Source organism: Trachurus trachurus (assembly GCF_905171665.1).
Source record: "Trachurus trachurus genome assembly, chromosome: 12".
Lineage (NCBI taxonomy): Eukaryota > Metazoa > Chordata > Actinopteri > Carangiformes > Carangidae > Trachurus > Trachurus trachurus.
The window spans coordinates 29,167,978-29,180,746 of NC_139908.1; the positions used below are offsets into that span (position 1 = coordinate 29,167,978).

General features: G+C 42.6%; 1 protein-coding gene across 2 annotated transcripts in view; it reads right to left on the reverse strand.

Moving 5' to 3' along the window:
* wdr7 (WD repeat domain 7) overlaps nucleotides 1–12,769 on the reverse strand; it is a 146,725-nt gene that overhangs the window by 38,669 nt on the left and 95,287 nt on the right. For both annotated transcript variants that reach the window (XM_083983743.1, XM_083983742.1), the window contains one exon: nucleotides 2,730–2,957. In XM_083983743.1, coding sequence (XP_083839869.1) covers nucleotides 2,730–2,957 — 228 coding nt within the window. The remainder of the gene's footprint in view (nucleotides 1–2,729; nucleotides 2,958–12,769) is intronic.

Genomic DNA, 12,769 nt, shown 5'->3' on the forward strand with positions numbered 1-12,769 from the left:
CTGTACCCTCCCTCTCTCTGGGCGGACAGCTCTCATTCATCACACACTGCGCTATATGCCAACAATACCGATCCATCCCTCAATTTCATAATAGAGAGAGGAGGGTTGGGGTGGGGGGGTGGACGGAGATTGGAGGGAGGGAGAAAAACTACAAACTGAATAAGAGCAGGAAAAAGAGCACAAGGAAGAGAGGGGAAGAGGGAGGGACAGGGAGAATGCTTTTTACACTCACCTGTAACTGTCTATTTGAGCTTGTGCAATAAAAGGTTTTAAAGGGTTCCCTCACTCTGGAGTCTAGGTGAGGACACACAAGTCACATTCTAACATAGAGCCTGGCTTTGAATTCAAGGTTCAGTATGTTTTAGAAAAAAGGACTGAAAAACATTTCACTTCTTTGGAGTCATTCACACAAACACTGTCATCCAGGGGCAAATGGATGTGATTTCAAAATTTCTAATTCTTTAAGTTGCAAGAAATGCACTTTTCTTCAAAAACAAAGACTTTTTGTCCACTAAGACTTTAAAGGATAATTGCAGTTTTTTTTACAAGCTGGACCTTATTTCTAGCATAAAATACGATCATTTACTCACCCAGACAACTTTGGTGTCATTACAAGTCATTCCAGCCGAGAGCCACGTATATCTGTATAATGGAGTCTACAGGGCAGCAGAATGCAGCCTCTAAATAACACATTATCTGCCATGAAACTCGTTCATTTCACCAATATTTAGTTATGATACATTAGTGCTATTCCCCTCTGAGTCCGGGGTTAGCTGTTATCAACATCCGTGGTCTGTAGGTTGACCTACTGACCTCTGACCTGGATGATGTCATCTCTGAACGCTGCCCGGCTCATTCTGATAATAATGATTCCACTTCAGCATTCGGGTTCGCAACTAGTCAGAGCTTTAGTGAGTCCAGGTTGAGGAGAGGAAGCCTGTGGAAGCTGAACTTCATCCAGCTGCTAATTTTGTTCTGACAAGTCGGAAACACACAGAAACGAACCGTAGCATTAGTGGTAGCAACAAGCTGCGCCGCAGTCGGAGATGACATCATCCAGATCAGAGGTCAGTAGGTCAACCTACAGACCCCGGATGTTGATAACAGCTAACCCCGGACTCAGAGGGGAATAGCACTAGCCTATCACAACTAAATATTGGTGAAATGAACGAGTTTCACCGCAGATAATGTGTTATTTAGAGGCTGCATTCTGCTGCCCTATAGACTTCATTATACGGATATACGCGGCTCTCGGCTGGAGGTCATTTCACCAGAACGACTTGTAATGACACCAAAGTTATCTGGGTGAGTAAATGATGGTATTTTATGCCAGAAATAAGGTCTAAGTTGTAAAAAAAAAACAAAAAAAACTGCACTTACCCTTTAAGTGCTTCAGAAGGTTATCAAATATGTTTCATCATAATCCATGTAATGGAAGTGCTGCATGTAGAAAATTATTGATATGTTGATGACATTGAGAAGTCTATTCTCTGAAAAACCTTTTTTTTTTTTTAAGTGTCCACTACCTGTGGTGTCACAGCGACTCACAGTCTGGGGAAGATTTTAAACAAAGATCAATTCAATCTGCTGCTGTGTTGAGGCTCATCTGGTTTCTCTGGGTTTTGTGGGACTCCACACAGGTGAGCCCACTGCTGTGTGCAGGTCCAACTGAGCAGCATCATGCTCCGCAGCCTGTGAGCAAGGGCACAGACTCTGTCGCTGGGCGGATGCCCCCCGAGGCGGCCAATCAGAGCCGCGGAGCAGCGGGATGGAAGAGCGGCTCTGCTTAGTGCAGGTTTGATGCTCACCAAGGTCCAACGCTGCAGGCACGATATGGCACAGGCCAGGCTCAGTGAGTGAGAGTGTGTGTGTGTGTGTGTGTGTGTGTGTGGAAGTCAGTGCCAAGCTCCTTAAGGTGTCAAGCTTGGTGGGTAAAAATCAATTCCATCTCTCCCCTCACCTCTAATCCAAGACTGAAGTTTCTACTTTGTCAGTTCTGTAGTTCAGAGTTTGGAAAAACCACGAAAACATGAACCACTGAACACATCACTGTACGAATGAGAGGCCAAACATACGTGACACTACATATGCACTGACATTTCACCTTTGAAAACCCTGAACCAATCAAATGAAAGAGTAGAATAAGAGTGACATGAATGTACTTATTTGATCTCCACAGGCTCAGCTTTTGATTTCTTTGTTCTCAGCCAGGTTCAGAGCTGAATCCTACATTTGGGCTGATGTTGAAAAATGTCAATCAGTGTTTCCCAAACCACAAGACGACGTCCTCAAATGTCTTGTTTTGTCCACAAACCAAAGAGAGACTCAGTTTATTGTCATAAAGAAACAAAGAAACCAGAAATATTCACATTGAAGAAGTTGGAATCAGAGAATTTGGTCTTGTTTTCTTAAAAAACTACTCAAACCGATTATTCGATTATCAAAATAGTTGTGGATTATTGTTCAATTAATCAATAAATTGTTGCAGCTCTAGAGTCATGACAGCAAGAACAGGATGAAGCAAACATAAGCCACAAGAGGAGGCACAGTGGAGCAGTGTTAAGCATCGTCGCCTCTCAGATTCTGGGTTGATTCCTGGTCCTTCCTGGTTTATAGAACATGTATCCTGTGTGATATGAACCCCATCCAGCTTTTGCGTGTAAACTTCTACATTTCTCACATTTCTGTGTTTAAATGGCTTCTTGAATGTGCGTGTCGTCTGTACTCACATGTGTGTCTGGCCAGAGAGTAGTTGGATGAGCCTCCGCTCGTCAGGCCGAAGCCTTCGGGCGCCTGTCCCCCGGTCCGAGCCCTCGCCGCGCCCTTCGGCGGCTCGATCTCGGCGCCGAACTCTGCCCCGATGACCCCGAGCAGGACGATGGCCGTGGCCTGTTTACGCCGCTCCTCGTACGAATTGGAAATCTTCTTGGCGTTCGGCGGGAGGTTGGAGAGACAACCTGGTAGAGAGACAAACACATGCACACAGTTAACACCACTTTCTGCTTGTGGTCCCTGTTGGCTTAGCAGCATCCATCTCAGCCTTCAGTCAGAAACCTCCACACTGTGTTAGTTTGGTCATTTGATTATGTATCACTTAGAGATATGTTCTAAATACAGATTGGTTGCCTACAAGCCAAGCTTTTACTCCGCAGTCCTGATCAACAGAACAAAGGACGTCCATCTGCCACTGTGCAGACACAAAAGAAAGCTCCCTGGTAGCCATCACTTTGTCTGGCCAGTGGAAATGGCACTTCACTGAAGCTCAGTCATTAACTTGATGGAGAGAGGGAAGTTCACACCCAGAGAGACAGGAACTGATTTCTGTCAGAGAGCTGCAGGACTGCAGGCTTCAGAACCCTCATTCCCACCAGATCAACAGGCAACAACACCTGCAGTAGCTGCTTGGAGCACCTCACATTTATGATCCAACTTAAAGGGATATTTCAACATTTGTGGAAAATTTGCCCATTGCCATAATCCCTAAAGTCATAGCAGTAGGTAGAGATACGAGCTGCTCAGCTAACGCTACAGAGGCATATGGTGTTTCTTGGTTTCCCTCATCAATCTCAACAAATACACAATCCAACAACTCCAAAACGCTCTGGTGGACAAGTTGTGACCTGCACATTCACCACGCTAAGAGATAATAATGGAACGTTATGAGAGTTGTTTTCCAGGCAAATGCGTAACCGGAACTACATGTCAGACACGACTGCTGGCGGAATGATTTCAAAAGTAAGTAGTTCTGAGTATTTGCTTCATGTGTCGTAATGTTACATAATTAAACAGCAGCCGTGTCTGAAATGTAGTTCCAGTTACGAATTTGCCTCGAAAAAAAAACCTCAGTCTCGTAACGTTGTGTTATTATCTCATAGTGTGGTGAATGTGCAGGTCACAACTTGTCCACCAGAGCGTTGTGGAGTTGGTGGATTGTGTATTCAGTTTGATGAGGGAAACGTGGAAATATGGTGCAGCTCACGTCTCTGCCCCACCGATCTGAAAACAGCTTGCACCGACAATTAAAGGTAATGAACCTACTCCTAACACTATAGGGACTATGGCAATAGGGTTAGAATTTGCCAAAATGTTGAAATATCCCTTTAAAAACTCCAATTATCATGAGGAAGGAAGCAGAAATGCAAAAGCACTGCTCACTTAGAATTTCTCCACAAAGGCCTGAAGACATTTTCATTTGCCTTATTCCTCAAATTTGCCTCCTGTAAATCAACCACAGCTGTTACATGACAATGAAATAATCAAATGAAACAGAAAAGCGGAGCCATAAATCCTGCTTTCACCACACTTTACTGGATTCAGTGACTTTCTAAATGTAGATGAATGAAGAACATGGCGGTTTATTTTTGATATGTAGATACTGCTCATGAGTTTATTTCCTTTCTTTGACACTCAGAGGTTCTGGAGCTGGAAAGTGAGCGTGCGGGGGATCTTTCTTATTCTTTGTCTTTTTCCTTTTCTTTCTTCCTTTTCATACTGAAAGATGGAGAAAAAAAAAGGAGGAAAAAAAACCAGCAGGCCTGTGAGTCTCCAGTGAGCTGATAACAACTGAACAGGCACACTTCTATTGTCCTGGTATTACCCATTACTTACACACACACACTCACAGGCACACGTCTTATTGTCCTGCTGAAAGCCTTTAGTCACAGTGCAAACACACACGCACACACACAGATGGACACACACACACACACTCAGGACCTCTGGAAGGATTTTGGATGTACGTGTGCGTGTGTGTGTGTGTACTTGTACAGCTATACATGTGAGGACCGTTTGGACAAGTGAAGACATTTTGGCCGGTCCTCACTCCAAGGGCTGTTTGAGGGTTAAGACTTTATAATAACTAGGTTATTATAATTAGGTTTAAGTTAGGTTTAGAGTAATGGTTAAGGTTAGACATTTGTTTTGGATGGTTAAGGTTAGGGTTAGGGGCTAGAGAATACATTATGTCAACGAGTGTCCTCACAAAGATAGAATTACAAGGGTGAGAGTGTGTGTGTGTGGGCGTGTCCTTCAATTGTGTTCACCAAGACGACCCCAAAATAACCCCTTTTGTGTGTGTGTAACAGGGTCTGCGCAGTGGGGAAGTGCAGCAGGGATATATGAGTATGAGTGTGTGTGTGTGTGTGTGTGTGTCTAAAGAATCACAGTAGGAGATGAGGTCTCCTTACTCACCTTGGATCAAAGGCCCACATAAAAACTGTATGTACTGTATGCAACGAGCAAGCACACACACACACACACACACACACACACACACACACCGTGTCCGCCCACTGATTTTATTTCTTATTTTCTCTCTCTTTGGATGAGTGAGCACAGCATTGTTATGGATTTGTATTGCAAGGGAACAAGCCCTAGCAACACACAGACACACACAGACACACACACACACACACACACACACACACACACACACACACACACACACACACACACACACACACACAGGGCTGGATTTGTTAACATCATATGATCCTTGTTGAGCGGGACGATCACTGAAAACTGAAGAATCACAGCTCAGAGGATGAAGAGTGATAAAGAGTGACAGTGCTGCAGGTTTGAGGAAGGAGGACTGGGATTGGCTGACGGCCTCAGCAGGATTCTCCTCCCCGGTCGCAGCTCTATCCTCACACATCACACAAAGCAGCTGTTGCATCAGCTGTGTGTCACCTCACATGTAGAGGAGTTGGAGCACATGACGTAAAGATGAGTGTGGACTGATGAAGACCTGAACTCTGGCTGTCTTTACACTGCACCGTTCAAGTGGCCTCATTCAGATCTTTTCCTCTCAAGTGTCTGTAACATGAACCTATAGAATCAGATATTGACAGATCAGATTCAGGCCCCCGTTATACAGTATAAGTTGGAGTATTCTGCTGATATCAGAACACATGACACATGTCCTCCCAGCCTTCCTAGACATATTTACAGAAGAGAAAAGGTCCACTTCTTGGCTCTTGCATTCAAATGGCCGCTTTGCGCACAGAGCCCATAGCTGTCTGACTGGGAGCTGTCACCACGGTAATGGCGGCTGCTCCACTAACGGTATTCCGCCGAATTAGTGTATATGGAAATAAATCAGATAAAAATCCGGATATCTGCCAATACGTCTGCAGTCTAAACAGACAGATGGGATCTCCCCTGGCAACCAGAGATGGACAGAGTACTCCACCCCTGTACATGAGTAAGAGTACAAATACTACTAGTCAAAATGTACTCCGTTACAAGTAAAAGTAGCTCAGTCCACATGTTACTCGGGTAAGAGTAAAAAAGTACTTGCTTTTAAAGGTACTTAAGTATCCAAAAGTACATGCATTTAAATGTACTTTAAGTAAGAGTAAGAGTACATTTCTTATTTTTCACATCAATGAATTACTATCATTTTTTCTAGATGAATGTAAGGAGCTTTTAACTCTTGTTTCTGAGAATGAACTCTTTAAAACCAGCTGCACTGATGTGCTGCTTTTACTGTAGAACCACAATGTTCTATAAAGCTGCAGAAACACCTAGAAAAACAAGTAAAATGAATGGGATCATAAGAGGACAGCAGTTGTCATTTTCACGACTCGCGGTATAGTTTTGAGTTGACAAACGCAGTGGAGAGCGTAGCTACTTTGGCGGTATCCTCATGGGGAGGGAGGACGTAGATCCCAGTGGAGAACTGCACTGTGATAGGTTTCCTTCTCTGACAAACACAGCTTGTGTCCAATAGGATTTTAGAAGAAAAAAAAGAGTAGACCTGAAAGTAACGAGTACTTTTCAGCCTTCCTAGAAATTAACTCCAGTAAAAGTAAAAATATTAGCCATGGAAATGTATTCAAGTAAGAGTAATAAGTACCAGAGAAATCTAATACTCAAGTAAAGTACAAATCCTCTGGATATGTACTTAAGTACAGTACTCAAGTAGATGTACTCCGTTACTGTCCTCCTGCTGGCAACGTGTGTCCTACGTCATCAATGATCATATTCATTTGTGCCCACACGTCTCGCTGAACCTCTGTAGCCTGTGATTGACACGTGATGACCTGGACTACGGTGGCCAGCTGTGGCCAGCTGTGGTCACTGTCACAGGAATAATTACACCCTTTCATTTTCATGGTATCCGTGCGTCTGTTTCTTTCCTCACTAGTTCTTGTTTTCATATAACATTCATTTCTTTATATATATATACAGTATATATATATATTGGCTTTTTTTGCCTTTATTTGATAGCACAGTGAGATAGACAGGAAAGTCACTGTCACTGTCAGCTGCTCATCTCACAACATGCAGCCACTTCAATCAAAAAACACAGATCCAGGCATACAATCTGAATGGTGCATCAGGGTGCAGTGTAAAGACGGCAGTGTAAAGACAGCAGTGTAAAGACGGCAGTGTAAAGACGGCCTCTGTGAGCAGCTTCATGCTCATCAGCACAGTGGGATTCCTGTTCTAGGTATACTGTACAGTAGTTCCCATCAGCAAAGCCAGAGCCTCTCTGAGCCACACCTCCACCCGGATGTCAGGATTCTTCTGCTGAGTCTACGCTGTCAATGTACAGACATTATTCCATACTGTTTAGTATTATTGGGTGATAACTGTATCACTATTAGACATCATTGGATAGTTTCACAGATGTGTCATGTGACTAATGTAATATTCCACTGGCGCTTTAAACTTGATGCTGGATTTCATTTGTAGGATTTAATTAGCAGGATGTTCTTCTGTTTAGTGGCTAATTATCATGAACACAGTCAAATATAAGAGGTGTGATAGTTCTTCTCCAAAAACAAACAAAAAACTGTGAAGATACACGTATACAAAGAAAAACGGAGCAACAAAGATGATAAATGAATAAGAAAACAACAACATGGATCCTCAGGAACACTACATTAGAAATGTATTAAGTCTCTCAGTGATAGATGACTTGTAAGAAAATAAAATGTTTGTTCCTCAGTCCATTTTTCAGACCTGAGGAGCCTCTACCCCCATATTTCCATACTATATCCCGGTGCTCTTTATAATGAGATTGCTAAAGGCCAGCTGTCATTTGGAAGAAGGCCCAGCGGCCAATTCTGATAAATGGATTACAGATGGCATCCATCCCCCGGGCCAGACTGGGCCAGTAGATAACAGAATTAGAGATAGACTCCCTAGCAGAATTACTAAAAAGTTGAGATTTACAGAGAAAAGGAGAAAGTAAAGAGAGGAAGAGACAGAGAGAGAGAGTACAATAAGTGTGTTCCCTTCTCGACTGAGAGACAATGGATTTCATTTCTCAGTGTAGAGGGCAAGGGTATAGTGACGCAAGGGTGAGTATGTGACCTCATTACTCATAATCATAATCAATGAACCTTCTGACACCTGAATAAAAATGGCTGCACATGATCTAATCATCTGGAAGATCAGAATACAGTAGAGGTGAGGTGGGAACCAGGCAGTGCAGCACAGAAAGAGATTTCTAACACCTCTGGATAGTTGATGTTGAACAGGCGGTGTCATCACACCAACAGTCACTAAGTGGTCCATACTTCTTTTTTTTGAGTAAATACATTTTTTTTTTTTTTTTTTAAACCAGAACCAATCTGAAGCAGATTCAGCCTGGTGAGCTGTAATAAGACTGTCACTTCCATTAGATAATCTCTATCACTTTTTATAATCCCGTTTTTTTTGGACAGTGGTCATGCTAATATTTAAAATGCATGAGAACTCAAAGCCCATTGTGTTACATGTACCTGCAGAATCCTCCCACAGCATGCATTCACAAAGTATTCAGACCCTGTCCCTTTTTTCTCCCTTTTATCTTGTTGCATTGATTCTATTTAAATGACTGCAGCACATTCAACCAAACAGAATATGAAAAACGTGAAGGTGTCTGAACACCTGTATATGAAATGAGTAATAAATGTCATCAGCTGCAGCATTGTGTATGTGTCTCTGTCTGTGATGAAGGTCAAATGCCCTGGCACCTCCTACTGCAGCAGGAACTAAGTGGTTTTGGACTATATGTCTAAAAGTCTGTGGACAGATTTTGTGAGTGCAGCAACATTACAACCATAACACAGTCACAAAACTGTTCAAGTGTACAAGTGTGGTTCAGATCATAATGCAGGGGGAGTGTGGAAACCCAGAGTACTGTGGCTGGTGTGATTCCACTCAACTAATACCGTAACTGCAGATAATTAAGCAGCAGCTAAATGACTTTAGTTTAGGGAGCTGATCTGAGTGCAGCTTCCTGAGCAGTGGTCTGCTCCAGCACATCTCTCTCTCTTAGCTGCTAGAAAACATTAGCTACATTTACAACAAGTCATGTTAATTAGCTGCTTCTCATCACTACCTGCGTATTAAAAGGGATAGTTCAACATTTTTGGTAAATTTGCCCTACCAACTGAGCTAAACACCGCTCAGTTGGTAGAGCTGCCGCCCCATGTGTTGAGGCTATAGTCCTCACTGCAGGCGGCCCCGGTTCGAATCCCGCATCGAGCGGCCCTATCCTGCGTATCTCCCCCCCCTCTCTGCCTCCCATTTCCTGTCTCTCTCTCAAGTCTCCTGTCCATTAAAGGTGAAAAAGCCCCCCAAAATATACTTAAAAATAAAATAAAATAAAAAATCACCCATTGCCATAATCCCTATATTCATAGGGGTAGTTTAATTACCTTTAATTACCGGTGCATGTTGTTTTGAGATCAGCGGGGCAGAAACACGAGCGGCTCAACTAACACAATGGAGGTGAACGGTACAGGTCCACTGTCCCTCATCAAATACACAATCCAACAACTCTAAAACACTCTGGTGGACAGACAAGTTGTGACCTGCACATTCACCACGCTATGAGATAATCATGTATAATTATGTAACATTCCAACATATGAAGCAAATACTAAGAACTACTTGCGCTTTTGAAATCACTCCGCCCAGCAGCCGTGTATGGAATGTATGCGTTGTGGAGTTGTTGGATTGTGTGTTTGATGAGGGACAGGGGACTACTGTTTCTACAGTTACCTGAGCAGCTCGCGTCTCTGCCCCGCAGATCTCAAAACAACATGCACTGACAATTAAAGGTTATGAACCTACTCCCATGACTATAGGGATTATGGCAATGGGTGAATTTGCCAAAATGTTGAACTATCCCTTTAAGATCCTCTGTTAATGACATCAGAGTTAGTAGCTCCACAGGCAGAGGGCTATTTGATTTCACTGCAGTGATATTACTGCATCAAGTAGACTAACCCCGTCCAGTGAATGAAGCCAGGTGCAAAATCAATTCACTTCACTTCACTTCACAGCGGGGGACGCTCTCCACCTGTCGCCATGACAGCACCATTGAGATCTTTTTGATCTCAATGAGAACATTTTGATATTTAATTATACTTAAATTTTTCAGTTAAAGCAGAAGTAAGCGATCTGGTGGTTTTGTCTAACTTCCTGTCAGCAGATGGAGTTAGCAGTCCCCGCCCTCGTCCCTACGTCACCACATTCAGGCGCATCCCTTGGCTGCACACACAGAGAAGACCGCCCCTTTATGCCGTTCTCTCTCCTCATTGGATAAAGGTTGTAGGATACAAGGAAAGTTTTCTCCTCGGCTTACAGCAGAGCAGAGTGACTGACAGACCCGTGTTTCAGACCAAACACTCTAAATAAGTGTTAAATGCTGCTGTCACGAAGGAATTTCCCCCTCGGGGATGAAATAACGTATAATCTAATAATCTAAGTGATTGCCGTCGGAAGATATAACTATTTAAGACTTATATTAATACAAACATTCCGCTTACTTCTGCTTTAAGTCTATTAAAATTGTTAGGAGGAAAAGGAACATGGGGGGGCTGTGGTTAGTCAAGTTAACTAAGGGTGCTATAGTCTCCTTATGAGAAGTTCCTTTTACATTGTAATAGCTGCCTTACACAAGGGAATAAAGACACTGGATATGTATTGCCCCTCTAAGTGCTGAGGTAGAGCAGCATCCTCATGGACCTCTAGATAGGTACCAAATACATCCAGAAATAAAATGATGGACATGCCTTATGGCTGTTTTCCTTTTCATAATAAAAGTCCTTTGAAAGAGCTGAAGATGCCCTGGACTCTCATCATCCTGGAGACGTGAGGTTTTCCGTGGACGGTCAGCAGGTAGCATCACTTCCTGCCTGTACCTGCTGCCTCTCCGCCTGTGTGGATGCACTGATTGATTTTTGAAGCCTATTGATCTGTTTCCTTCATGACCGGCAGATCTATTATAATAACATTGTATCTAAATCCTATTTGTTGGCCAACCTACTCCCAAACATAACCCAATAAACTAAAGAGGGGGATGGACGAGCTCCCCCTCGCAGCTCGCCTCTGCTCGGCTAAATCTTCATAAAAAACCAGGAATGAATCGGGATAAAAAGGCTTTCTGGCTGAAATGACATTATCCAGAAAGGAAGGGATCTATTAAAAAGGCCAGGATGGTGTAATGCAGCAACCTGTGGAGTCCATGCAATTACTGTAAAATATGAACTTCTCATCAAAAAGAGAGGAAACACAGAAGGACAAGGAGCGCTGTCACCTTTAAGAAAAACTTACATTATACAGATTTATACAGGGAGGGGTCACAAAGTCTGACAACTCTTTCCTAGACTTATATATAGCAGCAGGAAAACATAGAGAAGATGTTTGTAATGACCTACAGCACATTTATGAAGAAATGTGTCCTAAAATTAGATCTGCTCTGAAACATGAAACCAAATGTGAACTAATCACAAATACGGGCTGGAAAAAGAATATGCTAGTACAGGCTAATGGCTTTAACTAAAGCTAGCTGAGTCCAGTCAATGACATCAGACATCTCACAAGACTTGTGATGACGAGGTGTTGATGACGGAGATGACAGGGTCACAGAGTCATCTCTAAAGAGTTCAGCTCTTCATCAGTCCACACTCAGACAAACTGTTAACTGAGCTGATCCAGGACCAGTTCTGAGTAACAGTTAAAGGCTCAAAGGAAAACCTGGAGCTGGGTAACAGGAAGTGGAGCAGTCAGACCAGACCTGAGTCACATTTTATAACCAATTCATAAAACTAAAATGTTTATTGATAAAACTGTTCTTTCAATTCTAAATAAGTCAAAATAAGTTTTCTTATTTTTTTTTAACATGACCTGACTTCCAATGACAGAATAAGTGTGGACCATTGCTATGAGGGACAGATAGAAAAGATGGAATTAAAGCATGGGAGCAGGAGAGTAAAGAGATGGCTGGAAAACAAAGGCAATGTGCTAATAGAACATACGTACATAGAAGGAGAGAAACAATTAGAGCAAACTGTGCAAAGGGAAGAAGAGACAACAGGATGATGGAGAAAGATAGAGTAAGAAAAGGATGAAGAGGAGAGAAACAAAACAGAGGGGTGAAGACGGACCAAACCCAGGATGAAAGAGGAGCAGAGCTGATTTCTTTGTTTGAAAAGCAGGATCAATAGAAGAGCACACGGGCTCAGCTCCACCAATTAACTTCACATTCAAATCAAGCTGCTGTCATCCACACAGTCACAGCTGCTCATTGACCAATAGATATACACAGTCCACTGTCTACTGTCCACAGTGTCTTCATCATGGCTGGCTCTACCACACACACCTGTCTCCTAACTACACTGAGAACATTTTTTTAATAAATATAAATTCTATTCTAAAACAATCATCTTTATATCATAATTTAAGTTTCACTATTAAGTTTTTATATTATTTCCAATAATAGGAGCTATACAGTAAGTGACAAAATGTCTCTGGATTTTAAATCATT